The 19,515-nt window shown below is 52.9% G+C and overlaps 1 protein-coding gene across 2 annotated transcripts in view; it reads left to right on the top strand.

Annotated features, from left to right (window-relative positions):
• Positions 1-19,515, top strand: part of Kazn (kazrin, periplakin interacting protein) — a 381,811-nt gene that overhangs the window by 309,430 nt on the left and 52,866 nt on the right. For both annotated transcript variants that reach the window (XM_052177976.1, XM_052177977.1), the window contains exon 3: positions 14,709-14,845. In XM_052177976.1, coding sequence (XP_052033936.1) covers positions 14,709-14,845 — 137 coding nt within the window. The remainder of the gene's footprint in view (positions 1-14,708; positions 14,846-19,515) is intronic.

Below are 19,515 nucleotides of genomic sequence, written 5' to 3'. Positions count from 1 at the left end.
GGGCATGGCCCCAGGCATCTGAGAGCCCAGCTGTCTAAGGCACCATCCTCCAAGGCCAGGATTCTGCTTGATGGGAATGGAGACTAAATTCTCTGGACTCTGCTAGAAGCCTCACAGCCTCAGAGAAGTTGAGGGGGGTGAATCCACAGGCCCAGGCCCAGCCTGGGAAGGTACAGAGATTTGATGATCTGATCCTCATCTCAAAATATTGTCGGGGCTGGAGAGATGGCTCAGTGGTTAAGAGTACTGGCTACTCTGCCAAAAGTCCTGTGTTCAATTCCCAGCAACCACATGGTGGCTCACGGCCATCTGTAAAGAGATCTGAAACCCTCTTCTGGAGTATCTGAAGCTACAGTGTGCTCACCTATAATAAATAAATAAATCTTTTTTTAAAAGCATATACACACATATATATATACATATATATATAAAACATTGTCATCACTGATCACCTAGCAAGCTGTCACAGGTAGGACTTAGAGTAAACATGTCATTAGTTGGCCCCACAGATTTGATTTTTGCAGGTTTGGTGGTGGGTGGGTGGGCAGGTGGGGGACCAGGTTTCTAGGAGTTGGGGCAGGCCACACATCTATCATAGGGCAGTGCCAGCAGCAGCTGGCCAGTCTGTCCCACTTCCCCCAGGCTCCAACTCTCACCTTCTCCTTTTTCCTGAGCTACACATTAACCTGGAGATAATTGTTGCTGGGAAACAGCTGCCTAGTCTGCCTCCCTGGCATCCCAGGCACTCCAAGCGCCACTGTGTTTAACCATTTGGCTGGCCACTGTTGGAAACATCTGCGTCATACTGGGGGAAGACTGGAGGATCAAAGATAGGAACTCAAGGGAGCTAGAGCTTCCAAGCCTTACGCCATGAACTGTGTTAACACCCATCCATTGGCGGGGCTCTTGAGGTCCTAATGAAATCTTTACTGCTATCCACCAGAAGCTAAGGCTGGATGACAGCTCAGAGGCGAAGGCTTGTGTGGCTTGTGAGAGGCCCCAGGCTCCGTCTTCTACACACAACCTTACAACAACCATCAGGAAAATGCCAACCCCCTAAGAGTATGTATGACATGTTTACTCTCAGTACCTTGTTCAAACAAAGGAGGATTTCAGGAGGCTGGGGGAGGGGTGGGTGGAGAAGGGAGTCCCTCTCTCCCTTCACAGTGGGTGCTGCTCCAGGACCACCACCTTGCATAAATACCTCTCTAATGGAGTGGCTCACGCCTCTCTAATGGAGTGGCTCACGTCTCTCAGCTATGAGGATGGATGCCAGCAGCAGAGGCCGGGGCTGGGTGGGCCCTAACGGTGGTTTAGCTGTGTGCAGTGTTGACCTTCTGCAGAGGAGCGGGGTCTTTTCCCTGTCTTTGTTTTACTGGGTCTTTTCCACAGTGCTGTCTGCCCAGGGGTCAGAGTAACACTCAGTGGGTTGCACAGAGCATGAGACCAGCTCACTGACCCTATTGTTCTGCTCTCCCCAGACATTCATTGGCCACCCACACTGTTCCAGAATCCAAGGATACAGCAAATGGCAAAACAGAGAACCACAGAGTTATTAAAAAATAGCCCTGGTGCTAAAGAAGAAACTACCAAAGGGAAGGGTAGGCTATGCCAGGGACAGCAATTTTAGAAACTTCTAGAAGAAACTGGACACTGATAGTCTACTCGGTACCTTCCAGAGCCAAGCCCTCTTGGGAACTCACCAGATACATGTGAGGCTTAGTGACAGCTTTGGAAAATCATGGAGAGGGGTAACCTGGGGCACTCAGGACCTGGAGCACAGGTGGGGGCCCTGCAGTTGTACTCTGGCATGGCTGTGCACACTAGGTCTCCAGGGACAGGCACCAGCACTGTCTGCCACTCGAGAGATTTTATGAGCTAATACTTGGAGTGCTTACAGCAGTGGCCAGCCCACATGCAAGCCCAGGCATTGTCACACCTGGACAGGAGCCAGTATCCCCATTTATTGTTGAGTAAACCATTGCCTAGAAACACAGAGTCTAGATTTGAACCCAGAACCAGCACTTCTGGTCCATCTGGTGATGCCTAAGCTAAGAACTCGGTGCCTGCTACTCAGTGCAGCTGGACCCAGTTTGTAGATGGAACTACCAAAGCGCTGAGGCAGGAAGGTGGGTGTGATGTGGCTTGATCTTGGGGTTCTGTTTGGCCTTGCTCCTCAGGCTGTCTGAGTCTGGTCTCTGAGGAGGAGGTGGATCACAGGAGAGGTTCAGACAGAGCTTAGCAGGATGCAAGCAGGACATGGCTGGCTTCTGTGGGGAGATGGGTGGCCCCCTTCCATCCGTCTGACTCCATTGTCATGGTGATAGTTCATCTGTTGGGATCAGAGAACTGTTACCCACCCAGGATTTTGGAAACAGATTTTCACCTAGCCCAAGCTGGCCCCCAACTCACTGTGTAACTTTGGATGGACCTGAACTTCTTAACCCTCTTGCCAGCACTTCCCAAGTTCAGGGATTACAGGTGTGCACCGCCCCATCCAGTTCATGCGCTGCTGGCGATTGAACCAAGGGCTTTGTGCCTGCCTGGTGGGCGAGCACTCTTTCCATCTGAGCTCAGTCCCCAGCCTGTGGCAGTTGCTAAAGAATCGCTTGTAAGCTTAGTTTGCACTGGGAGCCTTTCCCTACCATTACCAACACTGGGATCTTCTCCCAAGACGAAAGCTGGGGGCCTGGGGGACTGGTAGCAGGGGAGAGGACCATGCCCTCAGCCAGCCTGGGTGGCCCTGGCAAGCTTGCGGAGACACTTCATCCAAGTTGCAGAGCGGAGAAAGCACCTCCTGCCAGCTTCCATTCTTAATGCAAAAACCATTTTCCCCCAAGACTTAATGTGAGTCCAGGAAACTTGTCTAGTTTGGAGCCTGCGGGAGCCTGAGGCAGCCCACTTGCTTCCCTGGAGGCTGTGCTCCAAGATTCAAGCCCCTAACAGTAAACCCAGCATACCAACCAGCCTTGGCCAACCCAAAGCACCCTGTCTGATCTGCCGCCCCTCATGCCCCCACCCCACTACCATCCCACCCACCCACCCACCCCTCTGTGCTGATACTAGGTTCAGGGCACCATGTTTTGCAGAGCAAAGAGTTACAAAGTCACCGCAGGGTCTCAGGGTCATAAAGGCCTTTATTAGGCCTAAAAATGAGAGTGTCAACCGACGGTGGGACCCAAGATAGGTGGTTGAGCCCCGAGGAGCCTCTCTTTGTCCACCTGCAAGGATGTAGCACAGAAACTCACTGGGGACCATGGGAACAAGAGTGTCCTTTGGGATACGAAGTGCTGATACCCCATATACTTGCAGAGCATATCACCAAGGTCATTCCATGTCACTGACGTCATTTCACATGAGCCTCCAAACAAGATCAGGTAGGACCAAGGAAGGGTCAGAGGTCAAGGACTTGCAGGCTCCCTAGTGCTTCGATCCTGCTCAAAGTCTAAGGCTCTTTATACATTCTAAGTTCAAACTACTGGGTTTTATCCTGTTACCCCAGGTCCTCAAGTGTTCCCTGGAGACTGTAGGCACAGGACAGTGGCTGAGATCATAGTTGTCCCTACCTACTCCGCACCCTCTTGTCCCCACCCCGAGCTTATCGGAAGTCCCCAAAAGCTCCTCCTTCACTCTCCTTGTTTAGTCACACAGGGTTGTTTGTTTGGGCTGTTACTAGCCCAACTTTGTGATTCCCCTCCGGTGCATCAAGCCGGAAATTCTTCACTCCTGTTTCTGAGGGAGCAGGAACCCGTTTATCCTGCATGCTGACTCAGCACTTTCCCGGTTCCCCCTCCTGCAGAGCTGAAAGCAGCCAGCACCCCTTCTCCCAACCTCATTCAGCCCCACCCCCCACCCGGAGCCCAGGCGTGGTCTTTAGACCCAGGCCAACAGTGCTGTGCCACTCCCCAAGACGTGCCCGGACACATTTCAGACCAGTCCCCTCTCGGAGCCCACTTTGCAATGAAGAAAGGTAGTTCTGGGCCCTCGTTCTAACAAAACCCGGTGTGTGGCCACCTCAGCTCCCGAAGCTGTAGGGAGAAAAAAAAATCCAGTGGAGAGGGGCCTCGGATCAGGTTGGGGTCACTGGGTGTCACACACACCACCCTGACTGAACCAAGGTCCTGTCCTAAAACAGTGACCTAATGCAGGTGTATCAGGAACTGGTTGGCGCTGGGGACCCGGGCTGCCAGCCGGAGTGGCAGAAGGCAGAAATAAAGGGTGAGCTGGAGCCAGGACCTCTGTGAGCCTTGGCAGTAGAGCTTTCTATTAGGGGGACATGCACTCTTTCACGGAAGCTAGCCAGCGCAATGACGTCATGGATCTGGGTACCCGCCCCTGGCTCCACTTTTCTGAGTCAGCCCCACCCCCTGCCTACTCCGCCCTCTTCGTATTATCTGGTGATGTGAACAGGGCTTGCTTTCGAAGCTACAGAAAACAAAGACTTGTATCGCTTTGAATTTCCTACTCACATATAAACTCATTTATCTATTAACAATTTGTTTATTTGTTTGTTTTTGCAGGATGCTTGTAGTGTGTTGCATTGCAGCCCCTTGTGTGCCTGTCCGTGTTTCTGTATGTGCACGCGCGTGCGCGCACACACACACACACACTTGTGAGGCCAAAGGTCAACAATGACTATCTTCTTCAATGGCTTTCCACCTTAATTTTTTGAAACAGTGTCTCTTACTGAACCTGACCCTCAGTAATTCACCTACTGTCTGGCCAGCATGGCCTCTACTGGCCAAAACTGAGGGAGGCCTCTCCTTCATTGTGAGAGCCCTGAGGCCTTCTAAGCCCCTGCACCAGATTTTCCCCGCTGACACACTGACACACAATCCTCTCCTGGCATCTTGGACAGACAGCCCTCTCCCATCCCTTCATTTCCCCTTTCTTTCTGTGACAGCAGGCCAACCTCAAAACTTACTGAATGCCTGAGGATGACTTTGAACCTCTACTCCTCCTGCCTCCACTCCCCTGAATACTGGAACTGTAGACATGTGCCGCTGTGCCCAGTGTATGTGGCACTGGGAATTGAACCCAGGGCTTCATGCATATCGGACAAGCATTCTACCGACAGCTGCATCCCAGTCCCTCTGTAAGCTCTTCCTAAACACCCGCAGCATCTCCCAGGGCCCAGTAAGCCCAGAGTGGGAAGGGAACCACAGAAGCAGCCGGTGTGTACAGGACAGCGAACTCACGGGAGGAGTTATTCATTCCCTCGGTCCAGCCCATGGCACCAGGCAGAGCTCCAGCTACATGAACTCTGTTGTGACCCTAAAATACCTGCAGCCACAGAAGTGCCACCCTTCCCCAGTTACGGTACCAGGTTCTGTTTCCCCAGAGGCGGCTTCGAACCTCCTGACCCTGGAAGGGCAGACAGCAAAGCCCAAGTGCAAAATATACATGACATCAGTCAGATGGGGGGGGGGGGAGGAAATGGGGTGGGGCTCGTCTGGAGGCTTACAGTTTTAAGGAGCTGAGAAGAAGGCATCAAGGTCACAGTGAATGGCATTGGGGGGCGGGGTGGGGCTGGACGGACACTGTAAAAACCAGTGTAGGTGAGAGATGCCTCCTCCATCATGAAGCTAGTCCCTGAGTCCCATTGGTCTACCTGAGAGGAGCATCTAAGAAAGCCTGGGGTACCCTTGCCCACTGTGGTACCCTGCCAGGCGTGGTCGCTGCTACAATGTAACTATCACGTCTACAATGTCAGCTCCCCACCTCCACCCCGACTGACCGCTACAATGTAACTATCACAATCTACAATGCCAGTTCCCCCACACACACACATCAGCCAAATCCCCAGGTTAACCCACCAAGCCCTGCCAGCAACTTCTCTCTGTGAGGCATTTCCAGGGCCAGCCCCGTGCCACCAGCACGGAGGACTGTCACCACCAGCATGGAGGACTGTCACTACCAGCATGGAGGACTGTCACCACCAGCTCTTAGGCATTTATTTGCCCCTTTCCTAAAACTAGTCTCCTGGGAAATCTTGGCGCAATATCTCCCCGGCTTGGAGGAAAGGGAGGCTAAAGAAACGGAATGGTCCGCCATTCATGGGGCCCGCCAAGGCGGCGGAAAGCAGGGAAAAACCCTGCCACTCTTAGGGGAGAGCTGCCTTTCACTGACACCACCTTTGCCGTCCAGAAAGTGCTTCCTCTGCTGCCTCAGGGCCTTTGCACGTGATCTGTGTTCTTCTATTGGATAAAATGTTCTCCTCTTGCCAAGCTTTACTGCTCTTCCAGAGCTCTCTTGTTTGTTTGTTTGTTTGTTTGTTTGTTTGTTTGTTTTCGTCTGTCTCCACGCACACCCCACTAGCATGCATTTAAAGGTTATTCATTGTGCTTAGATAACAAAAGACTGTCAAGTGTGCCTGACTCCCTTGTGGTGCGATTTCCATCAATAGTTTTGTCAACAAGGCTTTCCAACATCACTACTGGGTCCTGCGGGCCCACGAGATGACTTAACTGAAATTTTAGTTCTGCATGATTGGATTTGGAGCCTGAGAGGCTCTAGGTGATCCCCCAGTCTCCCTTCGTACACTCCCCCCAAGCCTGTCCCTCTAGTGCTTCTGAGAGCCGAGGCTGGCCGCTCACAGATTGAGCTCCACCCATAGACACGGGCAAGTTTTCACAGCCAATGCCTCGATCTCCTTTGATCTTTGGGGTCTTCAGGGACCCCCTCAACGACCTCCCTACCCTGCCCTAGCCTGTTCTCTCCCGGGGCCACCTTTTGAGCTCTCTTTCTGTGGGGCAAATCAAAGACCAACAAGCCCATCTGTGTGTTCACCTGTAATTTTACAGTAGGGGATTTGATCGGTCCTGAATATATATTTAGTGATAGGCTTGGCTAATCTTTCAGTCTAATTATACTCATTAACATTTAAATGTATAATCACTGTTATATCTGGCCATGGCTGTCTAAATATTTTATAGAGATCTTACATACAGTAGACTTCCAGTATTGCCTTGAAACTCCCATCCCCCACCCCCAATTTAAAAGATGGCCCAGGTGGCTCCAGCCCCCCCCCACCATGCACCCCCACTTTGGTTGAAGATGTCTGGTTCCTAGGGTAACAGCAGCAAGGGGGGTTAGAGAGAGGCTCTGACAACCTTTCCTCCCTCTCCGTGGCAATGCTGCCTGTCACAGTCAGGGCACTGAATGGAAGAGTCTTGCAGGTGAGATCTCAGAGATGCTGTTGTAGAGGTGACCGTGCTGGTGACGGAAAGGCACTCTCTCACCCGCAAACCTGCTGGCCTGAACTCAATCCTCAGGACCCACCCGGTGCAAGGAGAGCGCCAGCTCCTACCTACCAGCTGTCCTGTACCACATGCTCTCTATGCCATACGCAAACCCACAAAATAAATAAGTGTTACACATATTCTTTTAAAGTCCTTGTTGACAGTGATGGGCAGAATGTGCTTTGTGATTCCAAAAGAGGGTCAAGGATGGGGTTCTGACCCTCAACGCAAGGACAAGGCCTGTGGTTACACCTGTCCCCTCTGGTAGCAGCCAGAACCCTCGGGAGTTCTCTGTATATGCCGGGGCTTCTGCATGGCAGGGGTCAGGGCTTCCTCAGGACACCGTCTCCCCTGTTTCTGAAGAAAGGTCTCTCATTGGCCTGAACCTCGGAGATTTGGCTGGCCACTGAGCCCTGGAGAGTTTCCTCTCTTCGCTGGGATTAGAGACACACCCCACCATACCTGGCTCTTCAAAATGTGGCTTCTGGGGATTCGAACTCAGGTCCCTGTGCTTACACAGGAATCGCTTGACTGTCTGAGCTCAGTTCTCCTGAGAACTCAGAATCTCCTTGGTTCTCCTGGCTTTTTGAGCAGAAGTGCCCACAGGGATGGGAACCGATGAGACCATTCCTGCATGGGAATAGTTGGTGGGTGTGTGTGTGTGTGTGTGTGTGCGCGCGCATGCCTATGTCCATCCCTATGACAGATGCTAACGGGCTATAACATGGTAACTCACTCTGTGTCTCAACAGTATGTAGGCAGAGCTGGGGCTTTGAACCCAGGCCATCTGGCCTGGGGTCTGTTCTTGACTAATCTTGTTCCACAACTGTGCCAGTTCTCTTCTGTACTTGGAGATTGGCTGTCGCCTGCATGGTACTTTGTAGAGCCTTGCTGAGTCTCCCATGGGAAACAGCAGTCATGAGGACAGTCCCCAAATCACTGGGTGCTCAGGACCTCTGCTGAGGGCCAAAGCCCAGAGAAGGTGCTAGACCGAGTTCCTGAGGCCACACTGCATGTTGTTTTGCAACCTAACGCCCTGGTCATCTCTCTGCGGACTTGAGTACAAGCCATTGTCTTGTTTGCTAATGGCCTCACACAGAGGTCTCCTGTAAGGATGCAACTCACTGGAGGGGAGGGGAGAGGAGTTGGTGGCCAATGTGATTTCCAGAAATCTCCTTTTCAAGTCTAGGGATTGTTGATGCTCCCACCCACCCACTCCACCCCACCCACCCACTCCACCCCACTCACCCCACCTGCTATTTTTAGGAGGACTTTCCTGGACTCCCCTCCAAAGCCTGGAAAACAAACACCTCCCATCATGCCCTGCCCCCCACTTCCCTCCTGCTGATGACCTCTGGGGGAGGGGAGGAAGTGCCGCCCGCCAGGGCTTCCTGGTGTGAGGAGGGTGAGCGGCCTGCTGGGGCTCTGATTGTCCTTTGCGTGTCTATAATCTCTTCCTTGGCTGGCCCGATGGCCTGGCCTTCCCCTGCTAGACTCTCGCCCGAGGCTCCAAGACTCCCATCGTGAGGTCCGGCAGCCTCTAATCAAGCCTCTCCTTCCTGGGGCCACCTAGTCCACCCCTGACAGCTTTCATCCTTAGCCTGCAGTGGTTGGGCACAGCCAGGTAGAAAGGCCAGCACCTGCTGCAGCCAGGAGCCCTGCTTCCCTCTAAAGCTCCGCCTAGTAAAGGAAGTTTCCACATTTGACACACAGAGTGTAAGGAACGTATCCAGGGTCACACAGGTGGTATCTGCAGAGCCAGACCGCTCAGATTCACATAAATCTTAAATTTACCCCATAGTTACCTGGCATACTTACCCTCTCCTCTCACCACGTGGTCATGGCCGGCCTCTACTCCTCTACCCTCTCCTTCTCTCTGCCTTTCTCTGCCTCTACTACCCTCTTAACTCCCCTCCCCATGCCCTGAATAAACTCTATTCTATACTATACCATCCTGTGTCTGGTCCCTCAGGGGGAAGGGATGTCTCGGCATGGGCCCGCAGAGGCACCCCCTTCCCCCACACACCCATAGAACATATTCTTACGCCGCTTTCTCTTTTTATGATCACAACAGCTATCGGGGACATTTAAGAGCTTAAAAATAGTTAAGAACTGGGAGTTTAGAATTTCTGTGAAAAGTGGGGTGTATGGGGTTACAATACCTAGTGCAATTAGGGTAACCCCACTCTCTGGAATCTTAGAAGAGGGTTCTGGGACCCCCCACCCTCTCCTGATGATGGGTCTTGGCAGGGCCCGGAAGGTAATCTTCTGTCCCATCCAGATATGGTGGCCTTGAGAGCCTGGCAGAGGACCAAAGAGAAGCAGCCTGAGATAGGCATAGCCTGACAGGCTTCCCTGTCAGGGTTCCCATGACTTAGAAAGGACCAAATGTGGAGAAGTCACGAGGGCCCCTTAGTGACTGAGGGGCTAGAGTGAGTGGCCCTTGAGAGCATTTTGCAGCAAAAGGAAAAAGAAAAATAGAATTTTCTAGAAGGGAAAGGGTTGAGACAGGGGTTAGCCATCCGGGAGCCCAGAGATTGGATATAGCATTGGTGTGATACTGGAAAAGTCCTGAAGGGGGGGCGCGGAGGGGGGCCTTGCCAAGTTCAGGGACTCAGGGAGTCTGGGGAAAGGGGTGTGGTCTCCATTTCCATCAGTAGGGATCAGTGTGGGAGGGTGGAGCTGAGGAGAAGCTCCTCTCCTCCAGTGGTCCGCTGAGTTTCTGCTGAGTTCTCATGATCCAGAGCCTTACAAGCAGAGGCGGTCCCAAGGTCAGACACCGGTGACATCTCAGGCCTCTCACCCAACAGGACAGAGAATCCTGGCATCTGGGGAGGCCCCTGACTCTGGGGTTCTCCCCAGATGCCAGGGAAACCTCAGAGGGTCCCTTGAGATGCCAAGTGAGGAAGGCTGCATCTCAGAATGAGCATTGGGACAGGACGTGGGAATTATAAATGGTCCTCTGGTTTGGGTGGGTGGGGATGTGGTGGGTTGTGCTGTCTGCAATGATGTGTGTTTTCATAACAGCAGTGAGACAGCAATCAAGGTCAAGGTATCCTTGCTTTGAGGCCAGGACCTGTTTCTCTCTCTCTCTCTCTCTCTCTCTCTCTCTCTCTCTCTCTCTCTCTCTCTCTCTCTCTCTCTCCCCTCCTTCTCCCCCTCCCTCCCTCCCCCTTCCCTCCCTGTCTCCCTCCCTCCTTCTCTCTGTCTCTCTGTCTCTCTCTCTCTCCCTCCCCCCTCCTCCCTCCTTCCCCCCTAATTTAACCCTGGGGCCTCCATGAAACAGGTTGCACTGGACCTTACCTCACTGATAGAGCAGTGTGCATGAAGCCGGGGAGGGGGGAGCATCCCAGAACAGCATAAACAGCCTCAGCCCCACCCAGAGCCCAAGGACACATATGGACAGGGTGTTGTCCCCTCCCATGTGCTATGGGACCTACTTTGGGTGGGTGATCTCAGACTCAGAACCAAGGGGACTGGAGATTCGGGGCGGGGGCTGGGTAATCTTTGATGCTTAAAGCATGGCTAAGTCTCTAGTCTGAAGTGTATGATGACTTCACAAGGATGTTGACAGGTGACAAGAACCCATAGGTGGTGTGATTATAAAAAGATAAGGGGTGTTAATATGTGTTCTATGGGGATGTGGTGAGGTGTAGGGGAAGGGGGTCCTCAATGGGGCCCATGCCAAGGCATCCCTTCCCTTTGAGGGACCAGCCACATGACAGTATAGTATAGGACAGTGTTTTTTTCAGGGCATGGGGAGGTGGTTAAGAGGGTAGTAGAGGCAGAGAAAGGGAGAGAGGAGAGAAGAAGAGGCCGGCCATGACTACAGGGAGAGGGGGGGGAGGGGAGGGGAAGAGAGAAGCAAGCAGGGAACAGGAGTAAGAGAGGAAGAGGAAAGAGGGAGAGGAGGGGCAAGAAGCCCCCCTTATAGTGGGCCAGGCCTACCTGGTTGTTGCCAGGTAACTGTGGGGTGGAGCTTAGACAGAATCCTAACAGTAGGGCCTTAGCATGGTGCCTGGCGCTACCCTAGTGTCACAGTTCAGGAATCATTAGCTTTTTGGATTGGGTTTGGGTTTTTTTAATGATTTTATTTTTACTTGTGTGTTACGTGTATTGTATGCACTTGTGGGTGCAGGTGCCCATGGAGGTCAGAAGAAGGTTGTCCACTGCCTTAGGTCGGTGCTGGACGCTAACCTCTGGTCCCTTGCAACACCAGGTTGTACCCTTCACTGCTGAGCCAGTCTCTCTGGCTCCATAATCATTGCAGTATCTAGTAAAGCAAAGCTCTGAAGGACGGATGACTCGCCCCAGGTCTCCCGGAGCTTAAAGTCCCTCTGCACACACCATGACCCTGCAGAGCCCAAAGGGCATGACAACACCTGTCGCTGTAGCAGTGGCAGTGGTTCCAGTGACCTGGTTGCTGGAATGAGACCTGTCTGGGTGAAGCCGGTTTCTGGGAACAGAGCGCTGGTGGCTGCCACCTCAGGAGACTCACCCCAGAGAGAGGCAAGCCTCACACGTGCAGTGTACCTGGGGAGAAAGAGCTCAGTAGCATCTACAGTAGCTATGGAGCCGGGCAAGGGAGGAGGGCCTGTTGTCCTCCTCAGGGCATCTACAGTAGCTATGGAACCGGGCCAGGGAGGAGGGCCTGTCGTCCTCCTCAGGGTTGTGTGTGTAGATTTAAATGACTTCTTATGAGGTGGAGGATTGCTTGTTGAAGTGAGGGCCCCGTGCCCACCTTTGGTCTGGCCACTTTGCTGTCTGCTGCCTTGCTGGGCATTAGGCCAACATCTTCACCTTGAGCCTGTATAGCACCCCAGGGGCTACCAGGGCCTCTCTATCAGTTTCCTTGAACGGGGTCTTTCATGGCAGATGACAGATCCAGGGTACCACAAGACCTTTCTCTTCTCTCTCTGTCTTCTCTCTCACTCTCTCTCTCTCTCTCTCTCTCTCTCTCTCTCTCTCTCTCTCTCTCTCTCCACATGTGTGTGTCTGTGTGTGTGTTAGAAAGCCTTTTTTTTTAAATTTGGTTCTCACTCTCTAGAGCAGGCTGGCCTTGAACTCAGAAATCCACCTGCCTCTGCCTCCCAAGTGCTGAGAAAGCCTTGTGTTGACTGGACACTGGTCTCGTGTTTATAGTTTCAGTGGCATCTGGTGGTTTGATTGAGCAGTGTCCCCCGTAGGCTCATGCACTAACACTCAATCCCCACTAGGTGGTGCTGTTCATGAAGGTTACAGAACCTTTAGGAGGTAGCACTTTGCTGAAGGAAGTATGTCACTGGGGGTGGGCCTTAAGAGTTCAGAGCCTTGATGGCTTCCACTTCCTGCACCCTCTGTTCCTCCCTGCTTCCCTCCCTCCGTGCCCACCTCCCCCTCACACTCTCGCTCTCAGCCTCTCCCACCCTCTCGCTCTCTCACTCGCTTCCCTGTGGCGTGGGTGCACCATGATCAGGTGATCAGCCAGCTCTGCAGCTGCAGGTTTTCTCCGCCCGTTTCCATGCCAACCCACCATGGTGGCCTCTGTCCTCTGGAACCACAGGCAGAATGAGCACTTGCTTTCCTAAGTCACTTTTGTAAGGTCATCCCACCATAGCCATAGACACGGAGTTAAGGCAAGTAGGTTAGGTCGACTGAAACATGACATTCACTCCCAAAGCTTTCTTAGAGTCTAGGTTGGAGGCCTAGTGGGGTACAGCTGGAGTTGGACGGGGCGCGGTGTCTTAGAGCAGGACCCACTTCCTGTGAGTTGAGAATACCTTGGCTTGTACATCATGGGGAGCCCCTCAAACACAGGACATGGGGTCCTGTCTCCAGGCATCCCCACGCTGGTGAGCGTCCAAGCAGCTGAGAGCAAAGATTGGTTCTCACAGGCTAAGACTTGGTGATGCGACAAATCAGAATCCTGGGGCTTCAGCTTCTAACCACAGGGACAAAGGCGGCAAGGGTTGGGGGCACCAACCAAGTCCTCAAGTCCTCTTGTCTCCATTACACCTGCCAGTCTGTAGCCCTGGGGCGCCCCGGCTATGCCACTAACTGGTTGTGCGGCCATAACGTCCCCTCTGGGATGGGATAAGAGGACACCCACCCACCTCTATAAAAATGCATCTGAAATGCCAGGGAATAGCAGGTGGATGCCCAATGGTTTGTTCGTCGGGTGCTTGCAGCCTGGATTTTGGATCTTGGAGTTTCTTTTATTTGTTCGGTTGTTTGGTTGGTTATCATTTATTTATTTGTAGTGTATGTGCAAGGAATCTGAGGACAAGTTACAGGAGTCAGTTTTCTCCCAGCATGTGTGCCCCAGGGTTCAAACTCAGGCACCAGTCGGCGAGGGTCTTCACTCACTCTGTCATTTTGCCTTCCTGGATGTTGGAGTTTCTTAAAGCCAGGCTCCCTGGTAACAGGCTGCACCGTGTCGGAGAGCTGGCCTGGCTTTGTCCTCAGCTCCACCCTGCAGGCTTTTAGCTCAGCAGGTCTGGAAACCCAGCCCTGGTGACCTCAGCTGCCTCGCAGCCAAGCTGGCTGCCGAGAAGACAGTCAGCCCGGCTCCTTCAGGGCTCAAAGCTGGAATTTTGAATGCTGTCCAGCCCTGGAGTCCCCACTGCATGGGGTTCCCTGTGACTCTGTGTGCAGCGGTGGCATGGCCTCAGATGCCCCCACCTGCAGCTGGAACTACAGGCAGTTGTGAGCTGCCTGCTGGGTACTGAGAAATGAACTCGGCCCGCTGAGAGAGCAGCAGGCGATCTTAACCACTGAGCCATCTCTCTAGCCCCAACGGTTGTCGTGGTATTGTCGAGTTACGAGAATTTATTTTTAAGGGTCTTTTTTAAATTAGATTTAATTGAGGGTGTGTGTGTGTGTACATGTATATATATATATGTATATATTCTATACATGTATGTATATGTATATATATATTCATATTCTAGATGTCTCTTATTGGATAAGGGACTCGCAAGTATTTTCTCCCTTCTGTGGGCTGTCTTTTCTTGCTCACCATGCCTCCCTGTGAAGGAGAGTTTTTAATTTGACAGAAGTCCAGTTTATCCTGTGTGGTCCGTATTGTCCGGGTCTTATCTTACATGTCATTGAACCCTACATGTTAATAATCAAGTGGGGCTTGTGAGGGAGTCTTGGATTGGACTGAGCTGTTCTGCGGGCTCAGTGGGGCGACCCTGGGGCTCATTTCAGCTACAGACAGGGTCGTGAACTCCTTGTGTATGAGACCCCTCCGACGACGACGCTGGCCTTGCAGCCCAGCAGGGCTTCCATTGTAGACAGCCAAATCAGAGAGATGACCAGGGCATTCGCACAGCGAGCCTGGGTCCCGAGCCTGGGACACTGCAGTGATGCGGGGTTCCAGGAGAAACACTGTATCAGGTGAACCCCATTTCTCATCTAGACAAAAGATGCCCAGAGGAACGGCTTGGGTATCGGGAGCTAATGAATCCCCTGTCCTGTCCGCAGCCATGAAAGCTGACCGGAAGCGCTTAAAGGGCGAGAAGACGGACCTGGTGAGCCAGATGCAGCAGCTGTACGCCACGCTGGAGAGCCGCGAGGAGCAGTTGCGAGACTTCATCCGCAACTACGAGCAGCACCGCAAGGTCTGTGTCTCTCTAGACCCCTGCCCTCCCCTCTCACCCCCTCCCTCTCCTGTCCCTTCGTCCTGCCCTCCTCTCTCAGACATACACAACCTCCTCTCTGCTCTCAGCCAAGCATGGTCTCTGCCTTGAGTCCCAGAGCAGCACCCTTGGCGGCTCTGGTGTCTTCATCTGCTCTGAGCAATCCAAGAAATCCAGCCCAGCTCCTGCTTGGGCCCTGTGTCCCTAGGAGGCCAGCAGTGTGGACTCAGGAATCTAGCAGCTGCAGATCCCTCTTCCTCTGGGCACACCCTCGGACCTCCCACTCACCGTAGAGCCTCAGTTTCCCCTTCTGTGGAAGGTGCAGAGCTATTGTGAGGACCAAGACACTGAGCACCCAGCATGCATCTCATCGATAACCACATTACGGAAGTGGGCGGAGCTAGCCCTAGCCCGGAACATCTAGAGACAGCAGGGCGCTCTGTCTGCAGAGAGGGCTCACCGAGGGCTGCACGGAGGAAGCATCTCAAGAGTTGGGCTCTGTGTTAAGTACTTTTCTCATGATAAAACACGTGACAAAAGTGATGTCATGGGGGAAAGGTTGGTTTTGGATCAGAGTTGCAAGATATCGTCTGTTGTGGCCGAAGAGGTGGCCGGCCATGTTGCATCTGCAGTCAAGAAGCAGAGAGAGATGGATGCTTCGATACTTATTCAGTTTGGACCTCTAGCCCGTAGGATGGCGCCGCCCACAGTCAGGGTGGGATTTTCCACCTGAGTGAACCCCATCTAGAAACTCCCTCTCAGAGCCCCCTAGACACCCATTTCCTGTTAAGTTGACAGCTGAGATTCACCACCCCAGGCTCTGTGGGAGAGGAGGAGTTTCTAATGACATGAGGGATTTGGTCAGTGAGACTCCTATAGAGTGTGCAGGGCATAACTCCTGCCCACTATTTTTTTTAAAGATTTATCTATTTTATGTATGTGAGTACACTGTCGCTGTCTTCAGACACACCAGAAGAGGCATCAGATCCCATTACAGATGGTTGTGAGCCACCATGTGGTTGCTGGGATTTGAACTCAGGACCTCTGGAAGAACAGTCGGTGCTCTTAACCTCTGAGCCATCTGTCCAGCCCCACAAGCCACCCTTGAGAAGGTGTTTTCGACCACTGTTGTGCAGGCCAGAAAAACTGGGCCAACAAGATGGCTCAGCAAGCAAAGGCACTTGCTGCCAAGCCTGATGACCTGAGTTCAATTCCCGGGAGTCACATGATGGGAGGGGAGAGGTGGCTTCTGTGAGCTGACCTCCGTCCTCCATGTGCCATGTGGGCAGGGCTGCCGTCGAGCTGTACACGTGGGCCTGGAGTAGAAGCGTTTGTTCGTGTGCGTGCTCCTTATGTGTCGCCGGGTCTACAAGGCCTGACAATCTGAGGGAAGGAGGATCTATTTGGGGAAGGGAGTGTGACTGTTGTGACCGTCACTCAGCTCCAGAGAGACCACACCAGGCCAAACAGTTCCACGTGAGGTTTATTAAGAGAGAATAGGACAAGCAAGGTGGTGGTGGAAAGAGAAGGGGGGAGACAGACAGAGAGAGAGACAGAGAGAGACAGACAGAGACAGACAGAGAGAGAGATCTCAAAGGGGCCTTTCTTTATAGGTGGATGGTGATATCCCCACAGGTAACAGTGAGAGGTGAGCCAAGTAGATTCTGGGAACATGGTGGCTGTTGCCTTGGCAACAGGTGTGCAGGTCTCTCTGTTGCCTATGTGATGTCACAGATTTCGGAGGTCCTGATACCAACTGCGACCATACAGCAGAGGTGCTCACATGACCAACCAGGAAGCAGAGCACAAAGGCTGGAAGTCGAGAGCAATGGCTGGAGCAGCAGCAGTCATAAAAGCCTCAGAGGCTCACCTCTAGGACCCTCCCCACTTCTGCCAGCCAGGCCCCACTTCCTGAAGGTGTCACTCTCCCCCAAAGAGTGCCACCGGCCGGGGCACAAGCAGGCAAAATGTAAGCCTGTGAGCGACGGTGGCATTCCTGACTCAAACCTAACAGTTGAGCCTGCAGCTTTGGGGACAGGAGGTGGCAGACAGCACAATGGGCCCGGTCACAGAGGCCACCTCTGAGCTGCAGTTAGAGGCCAGTTGGCCGAGGCTAGATTGGAATTGACATGATCCTCACATGCTCACCACAGGTGACTCTCGATGACGTTTCCCTGGCATGCAGAACTCTTCCTCCCTAAGGTCAAATGGCTCTAAGCAGCAGGGCAGGTGTCACCCGGTGATGGCTCTGTGTGTCCCGTCCCCACTGTTGCCTTGGTATGCAATCAGGTTAGGCAACATAGGGGAGTAGCATCTGAATGGCCTCCTGTCACGGGGCAGCCTGGGCCCGCTTTGCAGATAGCAAGACTGAGACGCTCAAGAGTCTGGTGGCTGATCGAGACCGATTATTTATTTTCATGGTGATCAGAATGAGTTTGGGACGTCCCTGATGTGACCTAGGCAGGCAGTCTACTGCAGAACTGGTCCCTCCACCCCTCACTGGGAGATCATTGTTAGGTGTTCTACCATGTATTTAGAGATACTGTGCAGAAACTGAAACCTCAGCCCTGGTTTCATCCAGCCTCTCAAGATCTTGCATCTGGTTACCAACACATAATTTGCATGTTATGTGTGAAGGAAATGTGCAATATTAATAGAAGTTTCTGGTTCCACAGTCACTGGCTGCAGGCTCTCAGCCTGCCGTGGCTCACTGGCTTCTTCCGGAACCTCTCCGGGCCGCAGCTGGAGCAGGTGGGGACAGCAGGGGCTCAACGCCTGCTGGCAAAGCTAGGACTTGGCCTGTGCAGAAAAGTCTTAGAATTGCGACATCCCAGAAAACTGTGCCAAAGACACACACCCTGTCCCCTGAGTGCAGCCGGGGACTGTCTGCAAACCCAGCTGGAGATGTCCTCGTCGCAGGCCAGACAGCCAGCTCCAAGCTGGATACGGGATAGTCCTGGTACTGAGTCTAAGATCCTCTGTTGCCACCGCCCACCACACCCTTCCTTTCCCGCAGCGAGGCCTCTCATCGCTGCTCATATGAGGCCTCTAGCCTGGCCTGCAAGGCTTTAATGATCTATCCTTGTCCTCTAATGGTCTAGCCTTATCCTGCCCTTGTGAATTTCAGGCACCTGTAGTCCCTAGGCCCTATCCGGTTCCAATCCCCAGGGAAGCAATTCCACAGTTCTCTTTGATTCCACCATGATCAGCAGTGGGCTGAGAATGATTCAGCTCTTCTGGGCCTCAGTTTACCCCTTTGTAAAATAGGAATAATTGGAATCTCCACTTCATGGATGGGTATGAGATTCAAATACAGTTGTGCATGCAGAGCCTGTGGCACTGCCCAGGATACTTGGTGACTGCCACTGCTGAGCCTGTTGGCCTCTGCCTGGGAACAGTGTCGTGGAGACACAGGTGAAAATACCCATGGACGCTTTTCACCTAGTGTAGGGCTCAAGTCTGCTCACAACCAGCCAAACCGGCAAAACCTCAGAGATAAAAAGGATCCCAAGGGTCTTAGTGAGTCCTCCTCCTAAATCAAGGTCACCAGTCAGCTCCCAGGGGTGCCTAGCTCTGCTCCAGATCTGTCTCTTCAGCATAGCCTCAGCAAGCACAGCGCTATGTGCCTGCGTCTACCTCACGTTTCTATTGGTGGATGAGCATCAGGTGTGAGCAAGGACTGACTGGGGACAGCGCTAGGCTGTCACCCTAAGCCAGTGTTCAGGGAAGGCTTCTTGGAAGAGGAGGTACATGCAGGGGTCCTAGGGAATGAGGAGCTTCCTGACGGAGCCCCAGGCCCCAAGGCTATCTCAGAATGCATACTGGACAGATGGGGAAACTGAGGCCATGCTGGCCTGCAGGTGTTTGCAGAGCCAGGATTCTCTCTAGAACTTCAGCCACTGCCGTACACGCTGGAAGCCACATCCATGCAGAAAACCTGGTACCCCTCGGCCTCCTGGCCTTGGTGGTGGGGACCTTGGATCTTGTTTAGAGGTGCTGGTTTGGTAGGATGGGCTGAGTACTCCCAAGGACCATCCTGTTGAGAAGACCGCATTTTCAATAGCCCCTGTTCAGAGGTCAGGGTCAGTCACAGCTTCTGGGGTCTGCCCTACACCTGGCTGTCACCACCCCTGGCAGCCATGGTTCATTCAGGAAACTGAGAGGGGCCTGGGCAGGTGGCAGGAGGAGTTTCTTCCTCATAGAACATGAAAGGACAGGCTACTACTGAGTGTCCCATCAGCGACGGCCCTGGAGGGTGGCAGCAGGGACCTGTGGTAGCCCGGACGGTCACCGCTTCAGGTGCCTTCCTGGACCTGTCTTGCTCTGATACAGTTCCTCAAGCAAGAACTGGGAATGTGGAGTTGGCAGAGGGATTGCCTAGCAGGTGTGAGGCCCTGGGTTCTGTCCCCAGTGCTACACTGCAGAAACTAGGCTGGAACTTGGGAATTGGAGGCAGGAGAATCACAAGCTTAAAATTATCCTCGGCTACATAGAGAGTTGGGGGCAAGCCTGGACTTCGTAGGGACCCTGACTCAAAACACAAAGCAAAACACCTCAAAGCAATAAACCAAACAGACAGATAGATAGATAGATAGATAGATAGATAGATAGATAGATAGATAGATAGATAGATAGGTAGGTAGGTAGGTAGA

Source organism: Apodemus sylvaticus, chromosome 3, assembly GCF_947179515.1.
Source record: "Apodemus sylvaticus chromosome 3, mApoSyl1.1, whole genome shotgun sequence".
Classification (NCBI taxonomy): domain Eukaryota; kingdom Metazoa; phylum Chordata; class Mammalia; order Rodentia; family Muridae; genus Apodemus; species Apodemus sylvaticus.
Note: the sequence above shows the minus strand (reverse complement) of the source record. Positions and strands in the feature narration are given on the sequence as shown.